At 35.7% G+C, this 27,850-nt stretch overlaps 1 protein-coding gene across 1 annotated transcript; it reads left to right on the plus strand.

The window, feature by feature from the left end:
- Nucleotides 1-810: 810 nt before the first annotated feature.
- On the plus strand, nt 811-27,221 carry LOC143744702 (heparan-alpha-glucosaminide N-acetyltransferase). Its single transcript, XM_077236347.1, has 18 exons — nt 811-913; nt 1,027-1,121; nt 1,407-1,525; nt 2,646-2,764; nt 5,768-5,837; nt 6,736-6,802; nt 8,172-8,251; nt 11,746-11,822; nt 13,001-13,031; nt 13,856-14,016; nt 17,275-17,387; nt 17,602-17,723; nt 19,014-19,137; nt 19,553-19,639; nt 20,817-20,894; nt 25,406-25,476; nt 26,766-26,878; nt 26,959-27,221. The coding sequence occupies exons 1-18, from the start codon at nt 838-840 to the stop codon at nt 27,138-27,140; spliced, it is 1,785 nt and encodes a 594-aa protein (XP_077092462.1). The 5' UTR covers nt 811-837; the 3' UTR covers nt 27,141-27,221.
- The last annotated feature ends 629 nt before the right edge of the window (nt 27,222-27,850 follow it).

A 27,850-nucleotide genomic window follows, 5' to 3' on the forward strand; every position in this document is an offset into this window, starting at 1 on the left:
TGAAGAGACACGATTGCTGATTGCTAGAGGCTATTAGGGCTGCACGATTAATTTAAATGAAACCGCAAGCGATTTGGCAAAGGCTGAGATTATTTTAGCACAACCGATCAGTAGTAGGCCTAAATTCTGCTCCATCTGAAAGCCAGTAAAGCCAGAAAAAGTACTATAACGCACGTCATTCAAGGAAATCCATATGGGTATCATCAGAGAATGTATCATAGGCCTACTACTTTCATAGCTAAATAAACAGAAGATTGAAACGTTTTGATTGATTAAACATGACTAATAAACACACAACTGCCTTATTCTGTGTAAGAAGCCACATCATCTCACTCACAGGATGCTCAACTGTCATTATGAAGTGAGTTTGGAGTAAAAGCATGTTATTAAAGGGGTGGTTGATTGTGAGTTCACTTTTTTAACTTAAGTTAACTTAGTGTGTAATGTTGCTGTTTGAGCATAAACAACATCTGCAAAGTTTCTACGCTCAAAGTTCAAAGCAATGGGAGATGTTTTCTTGTACAGAAATCAGACTACAACAAACGGCTGGTGTTTAAATTATATGTGAATAAAATCCTAAATTGAATCTGTTCATCATATAAAGCGATTGAGTCTCTAAAGAAAATTTGTACTAAATCGCTCAAGAAAAGGGACAGATTTTTGGGTGAACTATCCCTTTAACCTTCATATCTTCCGTCAATCTTGTGGTGCATTCTGGTAATAAAACTACAACACATCTCAAAGATCACTGTAATCAAATGTACAGTGATCTTTGAGCTTCCTTTTATTTTCATTTGCACAAAAAGGAAAAGAAATAAAGCAGATTTGTATTTGACAATGAAGATAATCAATATCTTGAATGTTTTCTTTTTTACTCTTCTCTCAGCAGGAATGTGTGAAAGACGGCATAAAGGTAGGCATAATTATGATATTCAAGTTGTTTAAAATATGTATTGATGAAATAAGTGTATTCATTGTATTGTTAGGATACTGCAATCTCAGTGCCTTTGTCCTTTTTTTTTTTAGTTTACAAGCTGAAAATGGATGAGGCATTGCTAAAATTCCATAATGAACTTCCATACAACATTAGTGTTTACTACACCTCCGATTACTGTTATAAGGTACTTAAAAGTTGTTTAACAGTGACTTATGAGTGTTTCAAGCATTTTGTACCAAAAAGAAAGAGACAGAAATATAAATAAATTTGTTCCATTCACAATACAGGTTGAGTTTTGTGACCAATATAAACATTTATGTAATTTCCCATACTAACCTGTAGAGTCTGCTTGAACTGTCAAAATTATATTAAATAATATTATTATATATTATTATATATATATATTATTATTATTATAATTATTTATATTAAATAAATGTTAAATAACATATATCTACGTCTTCTATAGTGTCTTTATCAGCCCCTTGCCACAGTTGGGAATGGTCTTAATATTTCTGTGGTGGTGAGCACACAATTCACATTGACTCTAAGAATCGTACCTGTGGATGGAAACAGCACTCTGTGCGGGTAAGAATCACCTTGAACTACACCTCAACTTGCTAATTAAGGTGAATATATTACTTAACATCATCCTGAATATTGAAATATATATATTTTTTTAAATCGGTACAGAAGGACCTTACATATAGGCTAGATATATAGCCCCAATAGCAGCCAATTGCATTTGCAGTCAGTGAGACTATTTATGACCATGTGTTTGAATGTGACCTGGCTTTAGTGCTGCCCCTTGGAGAATTCCTCACTGTGCATTGATCGCACTGCATTTTGGGGTTAACAAGCTGACACTGAAATAAGGATGAAAAAGACCATTAAGACATCAAAGCTCGTGGTCCTCTCACAAACCCTAGCTGGGATGTTTCCAGCAGGAAAACTTAGTCATTTTTACAAACAACCTTGGCCTCAAACAGCCATCAAGTTTTGGGCCATTTTTTGAAACGAGTTGTCGAGGGTGTCTGATTTCATAAGACAAGTCACAGTATCTCTCCCACACTGTGGCTGAAGTCTAGTCCTGGGCTTCTTTAAGATCGATACCGAGGTCCCTTTCCAGACAGAGCCATTATCGATTTACCTTCTTCCCTAAAGAACATGCTGGCCACTATGTCATTCCCAGGTCGATCAATAAAGGCTTATAGTGCACATTTTGGGGGATGAAAAAGGTGAAATGGGTTCAAAAGTTGCAGTTTTCTCAGTTGCCCTCTAGATGGCCCTCTTCAGCCTCTTGTATGTCATTGTTTTGTAATAATTCTGCTCCATACTGCAACAAAGAGGCATTTATATATACAATACAATCAGAAAATACAAAAATATTGGTGATAACCATATAAATCATTTTGACTTTAATAAATATAAAGACTAAGTTGATTCTTGGACTACTTTAGGTAAACAGTTACATGACAGGCTACTTACATCAGTCAGCAAACAATTTGTGGTTAACAAGAAAACAACAAATTCATACATTTGAAAATGCTGGTGATGATGTGTAACAGAAAATGCAAATAACATTTCAAAACAGGAAAGCTTTTTAAACAAAACATAAAAAATTCAATAACCGTCATCATGACTATAAGGATGTGATGGATGGATCAGTGTTTTATTACATGTTGATGACATTATTTCTCCTCCCTAGTCTGAGTCAGACATTTGAGGAAGCTGGCCATTATTCTCTCTGGATGAGGCAGCCTAGCTTGCTAAATGATGTAACCTGTTCTCTCACTGTGGATAGGAGACCGAATAATGCATACCTGCGTAAGTATACATGCTTTGTAATTAACAACATTAAAGGGTTAGTTCACCCAAAAATGAAAATTATGTCATTAATGACTCACCCTCATGTCGTTCCAAGCCCGTAAGACCTCTGTTCATCTTCGGAACACAGTTTAAGATATTTTAGATTCAGTCCGAGAGCTTTTTGTCCCTCCATTGAAAATGTATGTACGGTATACTGGCCTTGTCCAGAAAGGCAATAAAGACATCATCAAAGTAGTCCATGTGACCTCAGTGGGTTAGTTATAATTTTTTGAAGCATCGAAAATACATTTTGTTCCAAAAATAACAAAAACGACAACTTTATTCAGCATTGTATTCTCTTCCGGTTCTGTTGTCAATCCGCGTTCATGAGTCCGCTGACGTAAGACGAGCTGACGTGTTATCTGGTGCGCCCGAGCTTCGTTTACAGTCTGAGGGAGACGCACGCTGTAAACAAAACAATCTTTGCAAACATGTCTAAGGATTTCAACACAGGGGAGGACTTGCATTTTTTTTAACCAGACATATTTATTTGAACCCGAATACACGGACGCACCAGATAACATGTCAGCAGCGTCTTACGTCAGCAGCGTCACTGGCCTCGTGAACGCGGATTGACAACAGAACCGGAAGAGAATACAATGCTTAATAAAGTCATCGTTTTTGTTATTTTTGGAACAAAATGTATTTTCGATGCTTCAAAAAATTCTAACTAACCCCCTGAGGTCACATGGACTACTTTGATGATGTCTTTATTGCCTTTCTGGACAAGGCCAGTATACCGTACATATATTTTCAATGGAGGGACAAAAAGCTCTTGGACTAAATCTAAAATATTTTAAACTGTGTTCCGAAGATGAACAGAGGTCTTACGGGCTTGGAACGACGTGAGGGTGAGTCATTAATGACATAATTTTCATTTTTGGGTGAACTAACCCTTTAAGTAAGTCACCAAAAGACATGTATTGTGTTCCAAAGTTCAGCAGCGAAGTGCCTCCCTCATATCCCAGGAGTCAGTTGAGACTGTATTGATCCGATGAACTGCTAATTTCTTGAAAAAAAAGAAGAAAAAACAGCTCAAAGAAAAGCTTTTCTGCCATGTTTGTTTTGGAAGATGCCCCGGGAGGGGAGCATTGTGGGAAATACATTAGAGGAGCGTGAAGGATTAAAGCATAATGGGGTTTTGAAAGCACCACGCTCTATAATGTACAGACTACTTTGCAATAGTGCAGATTATGTTGTAGATCAGACTTTTAAGGGCAAGTAGCCATTATCTGTCAGATATATGGCCAGTGTGACTAAACTCCCGGCTATATGATGAGCTTCCATTAGCCGGACTGGTTGATGATTACACTCCAGCTCCAAAGGGCTCTTACAACGTAAGTGATGGTGATCAGCAGATGTTAAGAAGCACTGATGTGGGGACACTGAACAAAAAAAACAAAAACAAAATATGCTGTTATCAAATGAATTGCACTACCCAGAGTGACACTATTTTAAGCGCATCTTGGCCTGACAAATGTAAACTCTGACCTCAATCTTGGGTCTATGATGAATACAGGCAGTAAATACAAACATGTAGTAATTTGCCTGCTTATCCTTAGATACTAATTAACATTTAGACTGAACTGTGCAAATTAGAGTAAATTTTAGTGTTGCTGATTCTCAACTGAAGCAATTAGTGTAAAATAATTTCCTGTGAAATAAGAATATAATTTACTGAGGATTATAAAACTACTGTATATGCAGATAAAACCAGGGATGTCAATAGATTAAAAAAAAAATATATATATATATATATATTTAAAGATAATCTCATAATAATAATAATATCAAATAATATTTAAAATAATTGTATTAAATACAATTATAAATTTGACATCCCTGAACGTACATATAAACAAAACATGCTAAATTAAAGTACCTGTTTTAAGATGTTAGTTTGTTTTCTGTATTTTTCTTAGTAGCAACCAATCTTCTTCTCTGACCTCTCAAGTTAAAGGACATTTGAGGCATGGCAAACATGACATGTTTAAAAGTACTCTTAAGTGGTCAGAGTGTTAGGTGTACACGGCGTGTTTATTTATCTCAGGGTCAGTTTGTCCAGGCTCCTGAACTCAGTCGTCACTATAGTATCATCACAGCTTCACTGTTTCCCCTCATGTCATCAAGTGTATTCACACTTTGATCAAATGGTGCTTTCTTTGTTTGTTTTTCCGCAAAAGGCCTCCACTGTTCCACCAAAAACTGATCGCTTGAGATCCGCGGGGGTAACATGTCCATTTGATTAGCCATGATATTCTGTGTTGTCCATGTTTTGATTGTAAAAGATGATAAATGGTTGGCTTCCAATTTAGACCTTACATAAGCATTATGTAACAATGTTGAACTCAATTTGGTTTCACGCATTCTTTTTTGGATTAAGTGAAAAAGTATATCAAATGCTCCTGCTCTCACTTCAGTATGATTTTCAGTTTTATCTTGCAGTATACACAAACTCAATAAAAACGTCTGTAGCTTCCTAATACTTGGAATATGACACATTCATGCTTCCTGTTTTACACCTTCCTCTAAGCGACCAGCATCATGGAGGACGGCCTCTGGCAGCCAATATGATCCATTCCACCATGCACTGTGAAAATATTGCCTCAGTACATGGCATTATTGGAGACCCAAGGCTAGAGTTTCATAGATTGATTGTACGCCTATAGACTGGTTTCAGATTACATAAAAGGACACTGCTGGATTCTTGAGAGCTCCCTTGTGGCGTAGCATGGGTGACAGGCTGTTCAGAGCAAAGGCTGAGAAAATCGTAAAGCTGAACATGTTTTTAACCCTTTACTTTTAATTACTCTAACAGACTACTTACTGTCTGCAAGGATCATTCACAGGATCCTTATTGCTAAACATTGCTAAAAACAAGTTCCCCTCACAATAAATGCAGAAACAGCAGAAAACTTGTGTATAACCTTTGCTCTTATGTGTTTGATATTGATTCTTTAGCGCTGTTGGCGGCATTCTTGATTCTGGCTTCTGTCGCTGTATTTTGGGCCTCTATGCCTTGTATACTCAGGTAACAATATTACGTGTTTTTCTCTTTCAAATTTGAGTAATTACTCTACCGTTCAATTTTTGTTTTAGAAATGATTACTTTTATTCAGCTACAATGCATTAAATTGATCAAAAGCGACAGTAAAGACATTTATAATTTTTCAAATGTTACAAAATCCTAAAAAATGTATCATGCTGCATTCGAAATCGCATACTACATTTAGTTTTTTTTTTTTTTACTTTGCAACCAAAAAAAAAGGTTCTTTAATATGAAAGTGTGTAGTATGAATGAAATTCAAATGTAATATATCCACCATTTTGAAATTATCATGTGACCTAGCATCAGTTGCATCGCTTCACCTCCATTCAAAAATCCTCTCTCACGGCCTCATAGTAAAGTGTCCATTCAGAATCTCGGCAGAAGTAGGAAGTCATCCGGGTACATTTCGCCCACCGTTTTATGATTACTAAGAATTCGGACATACTACTTTGCTCACATAGTGTTTTTTGTCTACTATTTACTGTATATGGAAGTAGGCATATTCGGACGCAGCGATAAGTTTAACAAATATATTAAGCAAGTGTTTTTAACATTGATTATAAGAAATGTTTCTTGAACGCAAAATCAGAATGTTAGAATGATTTCTGAAGGATTATGTGCCACTGAAGACTGGAGTAATGCTGAAAATCTAGCCTTGTCATCACAGAAAACAACAGAAAACAGTACTACTATTTTAATTGTATATTTTTAATAAAAATAAATGCAGATTTGTTGAGCATGGGATACTTCTTTCAAACACAAAAAAAATACTGAATTTTGAATACTTGAAATTTTGAAATTTGTATGTATGTAAACAGTATTTTTCATGTTTAAACAACATTTGTTGAAGTTGAATTCACATGCATGTTTTATACCTCAGATGCAGCTGTACACAGAGGCTAAAGAATCGAATCTGCTGTCACAGGTCTCAAAACTCCATGGAAATGGTGAGGGCAAAACGGTTCATGCATCTTACAATAGGAACATATGTTATGCGTCAAACACTGAATTTGTTTATGGTTAGTTCATATCAATCCTAATCTGCAATTTCCATGATGATCACATCTAAAATGAAAATGGCTCATAGAGATGTCTATGGATCCTTGTAGTGGATATAGTTTAATTTTCTGTGGTATTGCTTGATTGTCCTGGTCTGAAAGTTTGATTAGCTTTGTCTGTGGCCTATCATGCAGTTGTTTGGAGAGCCAGAGCAGGAAGAGGGTAATGCTAATTTCTTTCTGATGGATCTCACTGCCATCGCAAGACCATATGGTGAATGGGAACATCTTCCTTTGGAAATGAGAGAAACTATTCATGCTCTCCAAACATGCTTGAGGCTGCTCAAGCTACCCAAACATGGGCAAAGTCACGACTGATTTTTAAATTTAATTTATTTGGAGTTCTACATCCAGAAATGTTAATTTTCTCATTTGACACCAATTATAATCATTATTCTATTAGTTCCTTGCAACATTGTCTTAAAAATAAATATGCTATTATTGTTTGTATATACAGTATATACATAGTACTGTATGAAATTATTAATTATTTACAGTATTTTTACAGTATATCTTTTGCTGTAGTGTGTCAGAAGGAATATTTTTAATAAAGTTACTTAATAAATAAAATCTATTTTGGACATTATTTTTTAAAGCATCCTTATCCAAGTGCTAAAACACACAAGTTTTCACAGTAATGTAGCTTTGCAGGAAGGTTTCTTCAAGCGTTTTGGAGGTGTTTCCTCTGGTTTCCCCTGTCTGGATTATCTTGGTTTGTGTTTTTTAATAAACTGTTGCTGCACTTGGATTCTCACCTCTCCTCATCAACAATTACATTATGGCCCGGTTTCACAGACAGGGCTTAGATTAAGATAGATAAAATATATTTTAGAGGAAAAAACATTACTGGTGTGCATCTTTGAAACAAAACAATGGCACTGACAAATTTTAAGATATGTCAGTACAAATTGCTTTCAGTTAAAACAGCTCAAACATGCTTTCTAGTCTGGGACTAGCTTAAGCCTTGTCTGTGAAACCGGGGGTATATATTTAATACTTAATCACATTTTAATATATATATATATATATATTTTTTTAAGTATATTTAATTATTTAATATATATATATATATATATATATATATATATATATTACCGTATTATTCAATTTTCTAACTGAAATATGCTTATCTTAAATTGTTTTCATGCTAATTAAGTAAAAAAAAAATATATAAAGGCTCATTTACAAACGCGTCTTTTGTAAACTTACATAAAAGTCTTAAAATTCCTACTGAATTGGTTGTTTTTGCTTATTTTAGGAGGAGGCAAATAATGAACATTGTGTGGACAAAAGCAAAACAAAGTCCTCCAGACTGAAGTCACTGGACACATTTCGAGGGTATGTGCCAAAAAAAATTATTTTCATTTATTTGGACTAAAACGGTAACAACCTCATTTTGTTCAACTCTCTCAATTCTACGAACTTAATATTTATCAATTGTCATTAAGTTGATGGCCGCATTCACTCAGAGAATGTATTGTGAGACTAAGGAGATTGCAAGGGGGTCACAGGCTGGACATACACTCACTCGAGCCATTGTTTCTAGTTGTCGCTCTAGGCATCATCTCTAATATCTTTTGCTTCTATGGTGGGGAACAGTGGATTGCTGTTGAGCAAGGGTGATGTGATTTAATCGGGAAGCCCAGCAGGGCTTGATAGTGGCTTGGGGGCAAACACATAAGCACGCCTCTCCTGAAACAGGAAGCTGCTGTGGCTTTGACCTCTCACATCCCAGTAATTGATGTAATAATACAGGCATCATATCAGCACATATTCAGCAGGCTGTAGATCTGGAGCTGGGAAGGATATGGCTTTCCAGATCAAGATTTGTGTAATGGATAATCCATGTGTGTTGCAAAAGTGCTTTTCAGATAGCAATCAGCAGTGGCAATTTGTACTATCAATGACAGTAAGCTTTTATGGTTCTTAGAATTGCCCGTCACCATGTGTTCTCCACCTGTTTATGTGAAACTTTTCATAAATATTCCATTCATATTTATAATGATATTCCTTGTAAACCGTAGTGCTGATAAAAACAGATGTTCCACTCAGTCTACACCTGCTTTTGCTCTTGTATATGAAACAGTCCATTTCCTTGTTAAGCCTAATGGTTTTATCAGTGTGGCTGGAGACTGGTTTTTTGTTTCACTGTTTCCTTCATTTCAGCCTACGTATACTGTAATCTGGAACTAGTGCTGAATTTAAATATGATATAGACATCATTTCATACATATAGACTCAGAGGATGACATCACAGCTGGCTTGTCAGGTCTGTTGATTCATGATGTCGAGGTAATATTAGATTCTGCAACAAATGCATGATGTTTCTCAAGAGCTTTGCAGTTAATGCAGGTCCAAAACAGAATCAACACTGTGCAAAGTACACATGGGATCCCTGATTTGGCTATACGTGAAACTTAATAATGTCGGTAGATGTCTTTGCCTCTCTGTGAGAATATCAACCCAGAGAAAGCCAGTGTTGCAACTCCCTTGCTGTATAACATGAAATATGGCCTGTCCAGCAGTGAGTCAAAACTTTTCACTGAAGACAGAAGCATCTGTCATCTGCCCACCGCCCTGGTGAAATTGTTGCGGCTACGTTTTTCCTCAGAGCTGAAGAACAGCGCCCTCAATTCATCAGATGCCATCAACATGATATATAGTATAAGTATGGACTTTGTTTGCATTTTAATTTTTTTAAAAGGATCTGGTTTTTAATCTCGCCAGCCAAAATCCTGCAGCCAGTTTCCTCATATTTGTGATTACAAATTGAGGTTGGTGGTTTTGTAATGATAAGTTACACAAACAGCAAATGTACATACAGCAAAATGTTCCCAATTTGTTAAATATACCCAATTCTTTCCTAAGCAGGAAACTCCTTACTTTTAATAACGGGTTTAGTTTTGTTTTTGATGTTTGGCATTTATTATGTAATTTGAAAGTCAATCATACTCCTGTTGCAGCTCCTCTGTTTTAATAATTTTTCATAATTATGTTTTAGGTATTTTTTAAGCTAATTATGTATAACTAGTTTTATTTGATATCTCAGGCTTTTTACAGTGAGAACTGCAGTACATAAATAAATCACAAATGTGCCCATTCAGGGATTACAAAGAGCGATAGCTCTGGGATAAAATGACAATGACAAATATACTCTGAGAGTTACTGCCAAAATATTTTTTTTTTACTGGTTAACAACAATTGATAATGAGAGGCAGCACAAAAACACAACATTGTTTTACTGTCTGCTACAGTTTTTTTGATTACGTTCAGGTTATGATATAAAGACAAAGGAAGCTTGAAGCTATAAAATATTTAATGTCCACTAGAAGGCTTTTTTTTTTAGAAGATTGAACGCCTCCCTAACACTGAGGGTTTTTTAATTAAAATGATTGGCTATAACATGCTATATAGCAAACATTGTGCTGTAGTCTCATCTTGAAAATGACTTAACCTTTGTCTTTGTTACTATGGATACTAATGGATGCAGTCGCAAAGTGTGTGTGCGCGAGAAAGAGAAAGTGTGTGTGAAAGAGAGAGAGACAAGAAAGACAAAGGCATGCTTACTTTAATAGTGCTCTTTAGAGGATGGCATGTGATTAAAATCTTGTATCAGCAGGTTAGGCCTAAAAGGAGCAGTAATGGTCTCTGTTCTGATCTGCTAATTGAATTTGGTGAGGAAAAATTTAGATCGTTTAGATAGAGTGAAGTTTATCTGAAGGTCTATTCAGTGCTTTGGTTTCTCAGTATGTTCTTATACTGAGAAACCATAGAGAACACACTTCAACACCATGATTTACGTGTTGTCAGTTTAATAGCTGAGGGGTTATCTCTGAGTTTGATCACCAAAATCAATTTCTTGTCCACAGGTATATTTTATGCTGCGTGGTGCAAACATGCATTTTCTGACATGCAATAAAAAACATCATCTGCTGCTGCTAATTCAATGTAGTGTTCCATCATACACAATAAGTTGCAGCTTGGCTTCGTTGCTCTAAGTTACACGTCTACAATAAATTACAGCCGATGGCTTTAGTCAGCACTTCTGGGTGGGGCGATTCAGAGGACAACCGTTCATTTCCTGAGTGATTCATAATGCTTAGGTTGCATTACCTTACACAGCATTTCGTCGTTGATATATAAAACAAATGCTAAACCCTCTTGCCTTATGATCCATAATATTGATACAGTTTACCTCAAATGTACAACTGAGAGTTGAGGGACTTGAGGATATTTTATAAAGATTTTTGTGTGTGTGTTTTTTTTGTACAGTTTGAAACTTTGGAGTCAGTCTCTTATGCTCACTAAGGCTGCATTTAAATAACTGTTTTCTATCATATTATTTAATATTTTAAATGTAATTTACTCATGATGGCAAATTTGAATTTTCATCAGCCATTACTGCAGTCTTCAGTGTCACATGATCCTTCAGAAATCATTATAATATGAGGATTTGGTGCAATATTTCTTAATATTATCAATGTTAAAATGGTTCTGCTGCTTAGTATTTTTGTGGAAACCATAGTATATTTTTTCAGAATTCTTTGATAAAATAAACATAATTTATTTGAAATGGAAGTCTTTTGAAACATTATACATTTCTTTATTTGCCATTTTTAGAAATTTTGTTAAAACAAAATATTACTGACCCCAAACTTGTGAATTGTAGTGTTGTAGGTTTTAAATTATAAGACGTCAAAAGGCTTCTGACTGCCTTTGTTGAATTCTGATCATAATATGAAACATTAATAGACTTAATATTTTATATTTTATACTTTATATTCTTTTTTCTGTATTCTGTATTCTGTTTTCAGTGTCATTTGTGTTTACAGATTCTCCCTGACGGTCATGGTATTTGTGAACTATGGAGGAGCTGGTTACTGGTTCTTCCAACATGCACCATGGAATGGTGGGTTATTTTGCTGATAGGTTACATAATGATCTATGATGAGCTTTCTAATAGCTCCATAAACTGACTGCAAATGTGACAAAAAATCAGGAAAACTTTGTGTGCATCTATAGGCAGTTTTGAGAAATATCAACTTGTTCTGTTTCTGAGCTGTGATGTCCGAGTCGTGAACTAATTAATCTGTATTATTGAGTCAGTCAATAAGATTCACAAAACAGTGAATCTTGGTGTTATTTTTTATTTTGTCTAGTTTGAAATGGACAAAGAATCATTCACTCAATGAGCAAAAGTACTACTTTGTTGAGCAGGCTTGTAATTTGTTGACTTAAAAAATTATTTGACTCCTAAATACTTAATTTTAACATTTAACACGTTCAACCCTGGTAGCTTGTTTTTCTTTTTTTCTTTCTTTTCTTTTTTCTTTTTTTCCTTTCTTTTTTCGGCTGGAACAGAGCTTGCAATACACACTTATGTATTCTAAGATAATAAATGTTTTTTTATATAAATAAATACCACTAATTAAGGGCTTCCAATATGAAATGAAAGGCAAAATGATACATCATAAATCTTCACAGACTAACAAAGACCCACTGATATCAAATACTTACATTTAAAGTGCTTTTTTGCACCTTAATTCAGCATTAAATTTATACTTCAAATCTACTGCATGTCGTTTGGATGAACATCCTCAAAGGACGCAGATGAGAAGGGGTTGCATGTTAAATTTTAATGGGGGTCTATTACGTAGCACATCTCCTGGAGTATTCACAGATGAACTCAATTTAAGGATCATAATGGCCTCTTCATCATATCAGCAGAATTGTATTGATCATAAGGGAAAGCAGATGGATTTTCATATTACTGTGAGGCCGCCTCTGTCATAGCTGTGTGAGCATTTATAAATCATTGCTGTCTGAAAATCGAAAAATAATGAGAAAACAACGTTTTTAAGGGCACACAATCTTTTATCATCAGTTAGTATGCTCTAAAGGACACCATTTGTTTACAGTTAAGTGTGATTATATGGATAAAACTTATTTTGTCAGTCATTCAGCAATTAGATTATGCGTTTACTACATGTCAATCAAACAGCCAACTTTCCAGCAACTGTAGACAGACATGCACCAGAAGTGTGTGTGGTTTTCATGCGTGAATGTCTTTTTCCATGTACCTTACAGGTCTCACAGTAGCTGATCTTGTGATGCCTTGGTGAGCTGCCAGCATGTACTTAACGAATCGATGGAGAATTATTACTTTCCATTTTGGAGATTAATATGGAAAAGAGTGGGACTTCAGTCCAACAGTTTGGATCTCCCTTCAAAACCATTCAGATTTAAGGCTTTTCCAACCCAGTACCATTTATAATGCTTTGACTATGCCAATAAATTTTTCTTACTCTGAGAGTATAAAGCTTGTAATACCCAGTTACTTCTTAAAAAAAGGCCAGCATATAGAGGCTGAGTAATGCAGCATCAGCCTTAAAGCTATAGTTCACCCAAAAATGAATATTCTGTAATAATTTGCTCAGCCTGGAGTTGTTCAAAAACCTGTATGAATTTCTTTCCTCTGTTGAACACAAAAGAAGATATTTTGAAAAATATGGGTAGCTAAACAGTTTCTGGTCCCCATTTATTTCCATAGTAGGAAAAACCTGTTTGGTTACTGACATTCTTCAAAATATCTTATTTTGTGTTCAACAGAGGAAAGAAATTCATACAGGTTTGGAACAACATGAGGGTGAGTAAATGATGACAACATTTTGGGGCGAACTATCACTTTAAATTGTGAGTTTATTTGTTATGGAAAGTTTAAGGACAAAGATTGTTCATAGAAAGCTGTGCATACTCAATCTACCACTTATTCCTTCAATGTTTTTTGACATACAAAAATCAGTAAAACAGAACTGCTTTAAATGTTGCATTAACCAGGGCAAATATCCCAAAAGCATACATATCAGTAGTGATGCCCAATGGTGAAATGACACAGTATGTTTCTGTATGTGACAATAATACGGTCTTTAATCCTTTTGCAAGGTTTGTGTTCATCATAGGAACTTCTGTAGTGCTAGCATTCAACTCGATGCATAGAAAAGGTGTTTCATGGCTACAGCTTCTTCGCAAGGTTACTTGGAGAACCATCGTCCTGATACTCATCGGGTTCTGCTTCATGAACTACAGCCCAAGAGATGGATTTTGTGAGTAGAATATACTTGCATTATTTTTTTAGTCTTTCTCTACAACCGTTGTTATTTTATTTTTATTGGTTACACTTTACAATAAGATTCCATTTGTTAACATTAGTTAACGTAATAACGATGAAAAATACTTTTATTAAAAAGTTAGAAAAAAAGCATCTTATTTAATGTTAATTTTAACTTCGCTAACATTTAACTAACTATTAAGTTGCATTTTTATTAGCCAACACTAACAAGGATTAATAAATGCTTTAACAAATGTTTTGCTCATATAGTTAATGTTAATTAATGCATCAACTATAACTAATGGGACCTTATTGTAAAGTGTTTTCATTTTATTTTATTTTATTTTTGAGGAACACTAGGGACATTGGTTCACTTGGTGCCTTATGACAAATAAAAAATGCTTAATAGTTTTTATATAAATGTCAGATTGAATAGTGCTACAGTTTTTGTTTAGAAGGAAAGGGTATTCAGGTTTAAATCCTGACCTAACAAGCTGCATCTGATTTGCCATTGATGCTGTTTTGTTGTATGAAAAAGAGCATATTTTTTATTTTGTGTGAGAAATGTTTTTAAATTTAAAACTTAATTTTCAATGATATATATATATATATATATATATATATATATATATACACACACACACATACTGTGTGTGTATATATATATATATATATATATATATATATATATATACTGTATATATTGTTTTGTTTTGTAAGTTGCTTTGAAAGTCCAAAAAAGTCAATGCACAAAGTTTGAATTGACTTGATGCATCTTCTTGTATTGCATTGGATTTATCATAGCACCATAGAAAGCAAGAAATCTCATTACTGCTGTTCACTGCTGGGTGGCAGTGACTGATACCAAACAAAGAGTGACCTGCACCTTTCAATCTGACTGTGAACTTTTCCTCACGTAATACTAAAACGTTACGTATCTAAGTCACCAAATCCTCATTTTACAAATGAAGTCCATTATCCTCTGTTAATGATGGAACAAAAGAAGCCAAAATGTCTAATCCGAGGCCTCAGAGCAGCACATTAGGACTGTCGGGGTTAAGCCAGGAGGGCAGGGAGGACTGTCTGACAGGTCAGTACAGAGCAGTGCTCATACATTAGCCAAAGCAGTATTAGCTGTCTGGCAAGATGGATGTGTAACTAAGTTAACAAAAATATTGTGATACTTTCCAGTGATCCAGTGGCAATCACAATATCTGGGCCCGTTGAACAGAGGTACGCAGAGCAAAAACAAGCTTGCCGTTAATGGTCAATTATCACAGATAGGGTTTCATCAGGCCAGCTGCACAGTGGATTTTATGGAACTTCATGTAATGTAATTACAGCTTTTGCCCTAAACTGCAGAAATTACCTCAGCCTGTGTATCACTCAGAATGATGTTTAGAAACATTTTCCCACAATATACCTGCATTCAAATGCAACAAAATGTATTACAATTCATTGAAAATCATTTGATTTAATGATCTATTTAAACATGGCACCAGTGAATATTTTAGTCAGTCTGTCTCTGCTTGACCACTGAAGCCATTATCATTCTTGGAACTTAATTTAAAGAAGCGTAATCATGGAAAGATGTGCATTAATGGTTTTATCTACCAAAACAGTCCTAGTTTTGCATAGTTTACCCTTTTCTTTCATTCCATAATTTCATAGTTTACAGGTAAACACATTCAAATCATTACATTGTTGATTGTAAAACAGATATTTTTGCAAAATTCCTGTTTGTCAATTCTTTGATTGATAAATTACAGAGCAGATTTTCTCTAGAAAGTGTTCGTATATGGGTTTTAATTGACAGATACCATTAGTCAACGAACCACTTCCTGTCTCTATGTGCAGAGGTGGAGTGTTTCCGCTTTTTATTTGATTTGTTAGATCAATGATCAGTATTATATTGTTTCTTGTGGCCCTTCGTATGTGCCACAAAGAGGTTTTCAATTAACTAATGTGCAGATTACCATCAATCTCTCGCTCTATATCGCTCCCTCACATCACCCTCCCCGCCAGAATCTCTTTAGATAAGCATTATTAGTCTCCGGCAGGGTAGATCACACCTCTACTGTCCTGCAGTGAAAGACTTCTCACCTCAGCCTGAGTCTGTGTCAGCATAACCATCATTAGCCTGTGTTATAAACATAAATCTTCTGTTCAGTGAAAAACAACACACCACCCTGTATAAGTGTTCAGACTTTAGATGTACAGTAAAGTTTCTTGCTGTATATTCACTGTATAGGATACACGGTAGTTCTACAGGAAAATTAAATGACAGTTATATATTGGGATTTAATGAACTGATCAGGAAATATGTATGTGTAAATATACAGCTATGTTTGGAATGGTTACCAAGGCTGCATTCATTTGATCAAAAATACATTAAAAACAGTAGAGTTGTAAAATGTTTTTATTATTTAAATAACTATTAAATAACTTTTTTCTATTTTAATATTTAATATTTTAAAATGTAATTTAATCCTGTGATGGCAAAGCTGGATTTTCAGCATCATTAGTCCAGATTTCAGTGTCACATCATGATCCTCCAGAAATCATTTCAATAGGCTTATTTGGTGCTCAAGACAAATTTCTCATTATTATCAATGTTAAAAATGTTGCGCTGATTAATATTTTTGTGGAAACTATGTTTTTCAGGACTGATGATTAAAAGTTCAAAAGAACAGCATTTCTTAATGTCATTATTAATCATTATTAATGTCTTTACTGATCAATTTAAAGCATCCTTGCTGAATAAAAGTGTACGTATAAGAGTGCTATCACTTGAATAAATTCTGCAATTGTTATTTTTTACTTTACTGTTTCTTTGTCACTTTTGCCTACTCATTTGTTCAAAATTTCTTTTAATTTCAAATTTTAATTGCATGTCACAATTGGGTTTGCACTAATTGACCTACAGTATTATCCCACAATGCAGTGTATTTTTCAATGTTTTGAATTATGACAGAAAATGGACTTGCCTGCACTGATTTTACAGCAAATGTCTGAATAAAGTATATTCCTGTAAAATCTGATATTTGACAGAGTTGAATCCAAGGAAAGATTCAAACTTAATAGGAAAATCACTTGTACAGCTACAGACACACAAGCCCACCATTGACTTGCTTGTTGACTCCTATTAAATGCAAACCTATTAAAAATACATTATATAGGAGTGTTTATCCATCAATAGTTTGTAATTGTAATCTTGTATGTTTATATGTGTGTGTGCCCATAAATTTGTTAGTATCCTGGTCCTGGCTACGGATACCCGGAGTGCTCCAGCGTTTGGGTTTCACCTATTTTGTTCTGGCAGTGATGCAGACTTTCTCTCCCCACAGAGAGATTCCCTTGAGGGAGGTGGGTTAAACTCTATGGCTCACATTTCTCTCAGATCAGACATCTGTACAGGAAGACACTTGTTCTGAAATAATGATTAATTTCCAGAGGTTACAGTAAAATGAAGTCAATGTGTTGACAATGATTTTTTATATAAGCTTATTACTGTTGAGTTTTATAACGTGCAAGACTGAATGATTTCTAACCCTCTATGTTTTCTGCATGTTCTCCTCAGCATAACTGGTGGAACCCCATTCAAGATGTGGGTTTATACTGGCCTGAATGGCTCATCATTGTGTTGCTAGAGACCATGTGGCTGTGTCTTACTTTCTTACTACCTGTTCCAAATTGTCCCACGTGAGTTCATATTAGCGTCAGGCTTTGTGATGAATTATGATTAACTATCGCACTGAACAATACAAACACTGTGATATGGAATATAAATCCTGTGCATTCAATAATTAATGTGTAATGTGTCTGTCAAGCTAGAATTGACTGCAGTTCATCCCTTTATTAACATAATAATAATGTCATTCATACATCAAGCTAATTCCTTGGTTGACATATATGTTTGCATTAATACACAAGCGTGCCGCTGAGAATATATGTAGAACGGAGGTAATGTTGGACATTTACATCAAGAATGCGCATATATATGCATCGCAATATTTGGTCATTTGTGTGCTGTTGTGTTTGTGAGTCTTTGAATGCTCAAGGGTTTGTGCCGTACAAGCCTTTTTGTGCGGCTCTTATGAGATCTGTGATTTATGAGTGTTTGGCGGTCGCTTTAGAGGGGATAATTAGCCAATCTCAGTCTGTCATGTGCACTAAAAGGAGGCAGAGAGAAAGGATTCATCATCCTTTCTTTGCCTCTCTCAGTTTTTCTCCCGGAATCCGCTCAACCTTCCATTTATGTCGTCCTCCTCCTCTCCTTCAAGATTTTTTTTCAATGTGTCTGACCCTGCATGACATTGACGATCACATGCAGTGCACAGATAATTCTGCCTGAATAAAAAACATTTTGACCTCACAATCATTGTCCTTGTGTTGCAGCACAATGCAGCAGTCAAATTTTACTACCTCCAAACACACTTCCATCTAAATAATTAAACCAAAGACTCAAATAAACCTTTGATTTATCTTGATTTACCTTGTTCTGTCACCTTTGGCTGTTTCTTTGTTGAGATTTTTTGGAACAATATGTGCTATGAACAGTGCTGGTGAATGATCAATTATTTTACATTTCTGATATATAGTCATTTGATGACAAGGAAATCATATACTAACATTCAAAAGTTTGGGGTCCATATATTGGGATACAATATGTTGATCAAACGTAAAGACGTTGTTTTAAAAAATTTATATTTGAAATAAAGGCTGTTCTTTTGAACTGTCTATGTATCAAAGAATCCTGAAGGATTTCTGGAGAATCGTGTGACACTAAACACGAGTAATGGCTGCTGAAAATTAAAAATAGGAAACAGTTATTCTAAATTCTAATAATATATTTCACAATATTATTCACAATAGTATTGTTGATCAAATAAATGCAGCCTCTGTGTGCTCAAGAGACTTCCTTTATTAAAATATTGCCAAACCCCAAACTTTTGGACTGTAGTGTAAATTGCGTTATGTTTCCTCTGCTAGTGGATATTTAGGAGCTGGTGGTATTGGAGATGATGGTTTATACCCCAATTGCACAGGAGGAGCAGCCGCGTATATAGACCGGTGGTTATTTAGAGACAAAATCTTCTGGTATCCATCATGCAAGGTGAGATTCACGTATTGATCATCTTTAACCACTTCAATGAATTAAATATCTAAAACCTAATCCTTGATTGTGATGGCCAATTGGGTTTGTGTGGAAAATATTTGTGCATAGTTATAGTTTTACTGCAACCAATCTCCTACACTGTGTTTTGTGTCTCTTGTATCAATCCATGGTTTTGCAATTCAATATGTCCATTTATTGACATACGTAACCAGTAGACATGTTGTGAGATTCACACGGAGATTATTTTGCGATAATGACCAGCTAATTGTTCACTTGTTTAAGTGGAAGTACAGCTAGTTAAAATGATTAAAATGACATTTAAATTGGTATTGTAGGGATTACAGTAAATGCAATATGTATAAACTCTGTTCTCAGGTAATGTTTTGCCTTCATTCACAACTCTCTGTTTTAGGTCTTGTATCATACAACAGAGCCTTTCGATCCAGAGGGTGTTCTTGGTACAATTAATTCCATAGTCATGGGATTCTTTGGCATGCAGGTAATTTAATTTATAGTACAGTATTCAAGCAGTTTCAAGTGAGCTATTGTGATATTGCTATAAGCAAGAATAGTTATATTAACTAAATTAATATTAAGTCATTTTTATTTTAGGTACTACATGGACAATTTTTTTTGTTTAATTGTTCTAAATAGTTCAGCAAAAGTAGTTCCCGAATGCAACCTAACAGCTTGTCCAGAATGCCACAAACACAGACAATGAGAGTGATACAACCAAAAAATGCAAAACACTTGGAATGCTGTTCAATCAAATTCAAGGTTCAGATCTAGCTGTATAAGTCCAAAATTGTAATAAATTAAATAAAAATAAATTCACTTATTGCAGGACATGCACCAAAGACAACTGAACAAAAGTGAACCAGTGACAAATGAGATAGAAAACCCAAACCTAATCCAAACCCCAACATCATGTGACTTATCCAAACCATTTATTTGACAGACTATAGATCGTTGGCTGGTTCAGCATTTTCTCTTCTTGACTCGTTGATGAATTTCACTTTTAGTTCAACTAGCAATGACAAATCTATAATATTGAGCTGGATTTTCTGGCAACACTCTTAGACAAACAGCTGTTCTACCTCACTGGTCCTTGCTGTTGTGGACAGATGTGTGCGTCTCTGGCAAAGGTCAGAAAAGTTTCTCACCCTTTGATGGTGACAGTGCCCCGGTGACCGCTGAGAACTAGCCAAGCAAACTCAGTTGCATTGCTGAAATCCCTGTGGGCGGAGGCAAAAAACAGTTAGCGCCAAGCCCGTCAATCAACATGTCTTTGAGAACACGGCAGGTGTCGGCCTCTCCGTCTGTGTCCGTCTGCTCCAGCGTCCTCGGCTGAGGCTCATTCGTCATCACCGAATTAATCAGTGAGCGCGGCCAACTTCACAGCCGTGCATGGCTGTGCAGGGAGCGTTGAAACTTGAGCTCTTTTTCAGGGCCACAACCACCGCTCACATCCTCTCTCTCTGTTCTAACATGATATCAGTAGTATGACGTATAATAGGCATTATTGTCCAGCAGTCTATTTGCTATTAATTATATTAGTTTGCTTGGAGGATTATGACCTATTTGGCCTAAAGTGCTAGCCTAATACACATATTTTTGCTATACATAAAAAGTATTAAGTCTAACGTTGGAAATAATCTTTGTTTTGGTCTCCACAGGCTGGAAAGATACTTCTGTTTTTTCGTAAAAGGAATAAAGGTATCCTGGTACGATTCCTGATTTGGGCCCTCATCCTGGTATGTGCACACACACACACTTATATGAGAAATTTTAAAAAGCAGACTTCAACAGCAATAATTGCGCAATGCAGCAAAGCCCTCTCTGTAAGTGTTATATTGCTTGTAGTTGTAGACAGTTTATGAAATAGGTGGATGTCATATGATATGTGTATATATGCACTGAATGAATTCCAAGACAGAGATTGCTATCACACCCCTCTCGGGACTGAACCGGATGGCTTGTTCGGCTCAGGGATGTCTGGTGGGGCTTTGTACCGCTATTATTGCATATTAATTTCCACTGGTTCTTTGGTCCTGCATGAAAATTGTTACTGTACACTGCTGTTCCAAAATTTGGGATTAGTATGTTTTTTTATGTTTTTGTAAGAAGTCTTTAATGGTCACCAAGGATGCATTTATTTGTTTAAACAATATCTTAAAACCACTAATATAGTGAAATAGAATTACAATTTAAAATAGCGGATATCTATTAAAATGGAATGGAATTTATTCCTGTGATGGCAAGCTGAATTTTCAGCATCATTACTCCAGTCTTCAGTGTCACATGATCCTTCAGAAATCATTGTAATAAGCTGATTTGGTGCTTAAGAAACATTTCTTCTTATAAATGTTGTTTCAATGGTTGTGCTGCTTAACATATTTGTGGAAACCATGATTTTTGTCAGGATTCATTGATGAATAGAAAGTTCGAAAGTACAGCATTTATTTTCGATAGAAATCTTTTGTAACATTAAAAATGTCTTTACTTTCACTTTTAAATGAATGAAATGCATCCTTGCTGAATAAAAGTATTCATTTCTTTTAAAAATAAAATAAAATAAAAAATCTTACCGACCCCAAATTTTGAGGTGTATAATGTATGATGTTTGGACATTTATTTTGAAATTAATAATTTTTGAAATAATGAATATTTAATAACCTTTACGGGGTAATAATGAAATTAAAAATGATAATTTTACTCATCAGCATTGTCTCTGGGACTCCAAACATGTAAAGCAGTCTCAGCAGAACATAAGAGTTAAACTAAACTATGACCTCTGCTAGGTTGGCGCGGAGATTTCCACTGGTGAACCCGAAAAGTGATTAGATCTTAGATTGAGATGACGATAGTGAAAAAGGCTGGCAGATTTGTGGGTTAAGTGCTCCATTTGGGTGGTCCCACAGACACAAGGAGCAGAAGCTGGGCTGGGTGGGAAGTGCATGAGGATGTTTAAACCCCCGTCTCATGGGAAATATCCATGTGCTACTACAAATGTTTTTCAGGGGCAAAGAAAGCAGCACAGGTCACTTACTGCTGCCCATCCCTTGCAGAAAAGCTTTTTTATTGCACCATGTGGGGTGAATTTACCCTCTCTGCATTTCCACTCTGTATTTTTCTAGTTTTAATGAGCATGACAAGTTAAGCAAGCTCAAGTTATATGGCATGTTTAATCTAAAGCGAACTGTGTAGCCATTTATTCAAGGTTATTATAGGAGAATCATGTTTCTGCACAACGCAGCATATGTTGATCAGAGGATCTACACAAAAAAAGGAGTTTGCAGGATTCTTTTGCATGAAAGACCTTGCTGCTGTGTTTTGTTTTGGACTTCTGGAGGCAGAGCTGCTGGAATGCCCTCTCTAGAGACAACAGGTGCTGATGGAGGGGTTTTGTCTGGCAACCTCAAGACATGGATGACGGGGGCAAATGACCTTAATTTCTCAGCAATTACTTTGCTTGCCATTGGCTTATTATTAGTATGCACAAGAATGTTGCATCTCATTTGTTTTCACTTACTAAGGACTAAAGATTTGAAGATGGGTCATTTATATGAGTCCACATTTCTCTAAATGTCCCTTACAACATCTGTTTTATGAATGGAATTCATTTATCATTTATGATGCAATTCAATTAATTATTTATTCAATTATGACAGACAAATGTATATATAATATACATCCTTCTAGCACTACTTTATTAATGTTTCCTAGTGAGCTTTTTGTTATGTAATTATTTTGGTGTTATAATGCTTATCTGAGTTTGATATGCAGAGACAACTTAGAGTAAGCCATTTGTAGGTTGACTTTCCGGTAAAGTATGAACACTTTGGCACTTTTGTTTGTTTGACTTGGCCAACAGCAACACTGGCTCATACAATGGTGTGAATTGAAAGCGGGGCTATCTGTTAATCCGACTAATAAGAGACATAGAAACCTGTTTGGTAAAAATGTTTGAAAACAGTCATTTTGATTTGAAAAATACATTTACATATCTTTTTTTTATATTGTATATTCTATTAGGTTATCATTTTCATTTTTCTTAACCCATTGGTAACTTGTTTTGTCTTTGTTCTTTCATTTGCATTTACATTTATTTAGTTTGCACCCTAATCACACATCCCTTCCTCTTCTCACAGTGAAGCATATTCCGATGGTGTGCTTGTTGTGAACCCAGATCCACAGTACGCAGATGTCTGATCCCAGTATTTTAAATTTCATTATTCCCAAGGCCTATGACAAATAGGGCCATTATAGCTGTATGTTGAATCATATTGGCCAGCATTATGGGGCCACACTGCTTGAGGTGCTGAAATAAATGAACAGAGATCTATTTCACTTTACCTGGAGGAGCAGCATGATAAAACAAACTAGCCAAAGGCAAAAAATTATGCCACCTCTGTTCACACACTGCCTCAGCCTCTGATTGTGCAACACAAAAATGGTTTGTGTATAATATAGCACAAGCATAATATTTAAATCTGTTTTTCTTTTTTTATTCAGATTGTGTGATACATTTATCATGTTTTTAGATACAAAGAATAGCGATCTAAGCTGTTGGGAAAGATTCCTTATTTTTGTATGCTGTCAGGTGTCTGTTTTAATGTTTTATTATTTTCCTCTCAACTTTTTCCAAATGCTTCATCCCAACTCTGACGTCAGTAAAAATATAGATTATTTTGGATTATTATGGATTGGACCATAGAGCATATAACCAAGGATTCAGGCGACCAACAAGACCATTACAGGCTTCATGCTTTGCGATAAACACAGCATAACACAAGCAAACAATCAATTATCATTGACATCTCTGGAGAGCTCTGAGGTCTGAGAATGTTTTAAGCAGCACATCTCGAACAGCCTCTTGTGTTGGTAATGTGCTCTTCACACACGTTATCCTAGTTAAACAAAAATGACCTCCCACCGCATCAAGTGTCATAAAACAGTGCACGTCTAGGGACAAAGGGGTTGTCTTGTCGCAGTTTGCATGAATCCTTTGTCAGATTGTGGGATGATTTGAAGCTGTTTGTGCTTCGGCATCCCAATAAAGAAGGCCCCTGATTTAATTAAAGTTCAACGATCACAACTCCGCAGTTTGAGATTAAAATTGAGCGATTGGCCCACATAGCAATGATTGTCCCACATCCTGCCTGCATAGCCTGGAGACTCAATCTAGAGCCAGCCAGGCTATTTCCACACCATTGATTCTGTCATCTATACAAATGATGGATATCCTCCTAACAAGCAAGTTTGGATACTGAACTGTCTGTCCTCACAAAAGCACAAGATTTTCTTTAAATGAGCCTGTTTTAATAATACTTTTACTACAAAAAAGTAGTCTTCCTCAGTATTTTTGTCTTGTTTTCCAGTAGAAATATCTAGACAAGATATCTAAGTCAAGATACTTTTACTTGAGAAGCAAAATTACTTAAGATATTAAGTCGGTCACAGTTAAGATTAGGATCCAATTCTCACTATTAACTAATAGCGACTCTTGCCTCAATGAACTCCTAATTACTGCTTATTAATAGTTAGTAAGGTAGTTGTTAAGTTTAGGTATTGGTAGGATTAGGGATGTAGAATATGTCATGCTTCATAAGTACTAATAAACAGACAATATCCTATAACATGCATACTAATAAGCAAGTTCATAGTGAGAATTGGACCCTAAACTAAAGTGCTACCATTAGGTCTTGTTTTTTCTGGAGAAAAAGAAGATTGATTTATGTTTAAAACACAAAACAAAATATCTGCTAATAAGACAAAACTTAGTTTAAAAGGCAAACAAGTTTATTTTTCTTACCCCATTGCAGATATTTTTTCTTGTTTAAGCGTAAAGTCACTTAATTTAGATTTTTTTCTTTCTTTTTTTTCAGAAAAAAACAAGATATGTAATTTTGCTTCTCACGTTAATGTATCTTGATATAAGAATGTTTAGATATTTTAATTGGAAAACAAGACAAAAATACTGTGGAAGAAAATCATTTACTTTTTCAGATACCTTTTAAGGTTTAAAACTGGGAATATAAAGCAATATAACGAAATGTCGTGTAAAATGTGAAATGACTGAGAGTTTTGCTGTAGGCATGAGGAGATGGATCTGTGTTTCGTGTGTTAGTTTGAGGGGCTTCACCTCTCGGGAGTGTCAGCTAATCTGCTTTATTCTTCATGGCGGTGCTGCGTTTGGGTTGTCTGATAATGCTTGCCTTACAGGTCTGCATTGATTTGAAATTTGTTTTATTCTGATCCTCAGGGAATCTCTGCAGCCATCCTTTCTAAGTGCACAAGAGACGAAGGATTTATACCTGTCAATAAAAACCTTTGGTAAGTGCTTCCTAACCCTCTGAATCCAGCCACTTCTCAATCCACAAAAGAAGGGATGATACTCCAGTAGGCACAAATCAGAGGCTGCTAAAACACGCGTTTACTTACCTCTAACGACAGAAAGTCCTGTAAATAATCACCCCCACTGGCGCAGGAGTGAGACGCAGCGGGTGATACATCCACTGTCCAACTAGATCACTCTTCTTTACAGCCAAGAGAGAGTGAGCAGTTTGATTTTCCCAACCATATATCTTGCCAAAATCTGGCTTATCTCATCCGCCTGTTGGGAAACTGAGCAGGATGAGGTCAGCCCTACATCTTCAGACCGATGCACATTAAATTATTTGTCACCTAATACCTCAGGATAAATAATGGTATGTAACAAAAGTGTTCAAAACACATTCATGCTGTTACAGTGTAGCAAAAAGGATATTCTGAGGTTTAAGCTTAAAGCAAAAACTGTTGCCAGTGGATACAAATAACTAAAATACAAATTTTTTTTTGCCTTTTACATTTTTGAAATATATTTATTTTATAATTGTATTTTACTTACCCTTTATTTCAATTAACGAAAAATATTTTAATATTTTTAGTTAACAATAACACTGTTTTAACTTGGATGTTTTAACTAGGAAACCAGACTAAAACAGAATATTTTTTGATACTGCGTTTTTACATTAAATATGACCTTATCTTGCCTTTGCTGTATGTGCTCTGTCTCTGTGACCCTGCTCTACTGTACCTATTTGAGTACAGGCATATACCTGCTTGAATTTTTATGGACAGTTCATCATGCCTGCTTATTGAGCCCCTGAGTATGTCTGTCTTCATCCCTAAAAGTAATTAACTCCCAGCCAAGAGTCTTTTTTGGCTCGACTTCAGCTGACATAAACGATGCTCTGGGATGCAGCCATTTTACATTAGATAAAATTCCATCGAGCATCCTGGCACTTAGGAACACAGAGGCACATATGACTTATTGACATGGTTGTACCGAGCAGGTGCCAAGGCTTCACTTTAGATGCTTCCTTGGCTTACCTTAAGCACAGAAACTACTATGCGTCCATCCATTATTTAGTCCCCAATTCTGCACTTGTCTTCGTTGTTACAAGAAAAGTTTGGCAAAGTTTTTCAATGGCGCAATGCACCTCTGGTCATTTATGCATATCTTTCGGAGCTTATTTGTGTATTGAAATGTCTTAAAGATATGTGTCGGCACTCTATGTTTTAAATCTCTGTCTTTTCAAATGGTTCAGATCGTACAACACAGATTTTCTGTCTGTCTTCAGGTCCCTGTCATTTGTGACCTGCATGGGCTGCTTGTCCTTTTTGCTGCTGGGTGTGATGTATTTTGTCATGGACATTAAGAAATGGTGGGGCGGCCAACCTTTCATTTATCCTGGTACGAGAATTCACTTGTTTAAAGCAATGTTTTATAAGCCAATCCAATCCAGAAAAGCTTACTGTGCATTTTTTTTATAGGGATGAACTCCATATTTGTCTATGTTGGCCACTCTCTGCTGGGCTTTTACTTCCCCTTCAGCTGGGAGATGCATTTCCAGGACAGTCACTGGGAGAAGCTTTTCCAGAACATATGGGGTACCGCACTTTGGGTCTTCATTGCCTACCTGCTCTACCGCAAAAAGTTCTTTCTTAAAATCTGATGCTGCTGGGATTTTTGTCTCATAAAAGTCCATTGATTTCTCTTGTCTTAATTATTCAATAATTAAATATGTACAACATTATGTTTAGGTATTTAGTTTTATGCATGGTACTATTTGATGTAAATGTACCAGGACCATCTTGGGTACATTTATATTTTTATATTCGTGAGTGTCTGAATTTGGTGTATTTCTGTGTTCAATTAGTTAATAGGCGTAAGAACTAAGACCAGGGGATCAGATTTACTGTCTTAAAATGGACACCTGCAATGTTTTATTTGATGTCAGTTGTGTTAAGACCTGAACGTAGTGATTAAATCAAATACGCTGAAGTGGTACTTAACAAATTAGAACACGCGATTCCACTTGAGGGGTAGCCATTATATCTCGGTTGCCATGGCCACCCCCCCTCGCTGCTGTGAGACAGAGAGTGGGTTCCATCTGCTCTTCAACTGACAGCCCTTTAATAGGGGTCAAGCTGCATGGCTCACAGAGGAGTGTTTCTGGGGCCAGCACTTTTCATGCTCACACTAATGCAAAATCAGGGAAATTACACCAGCAGATCTCATGCACATAAGGAAATTATCATGCAACGCAAAAAACCCTGATGTTCTCTGTCAAGTCGTATTCATGAGATCGAATAAAGTTATAACCACACATCTTTGCAGGCTCTGCAGTTGTGGTTCTCCGCTGGTTTTGCATTAGGATCCTGA

The sequence above is a fragment of the Siphateles boraxobius genome, unplaced genomic scaffold, assembly GCF_051911475.1.
Source record: "Siphateles boraxobius isolate OS27281-9 unplaced genomic scaffold, OSU_SipBor_1 20, whole genome shotgun sequence".
Lineage (NCBI taxonomy): Eukaryota > Metazoa > Chordata > Actinopteri > Cypriniformes > Leuciscidae > Siphateles > Siphateles boraxobius.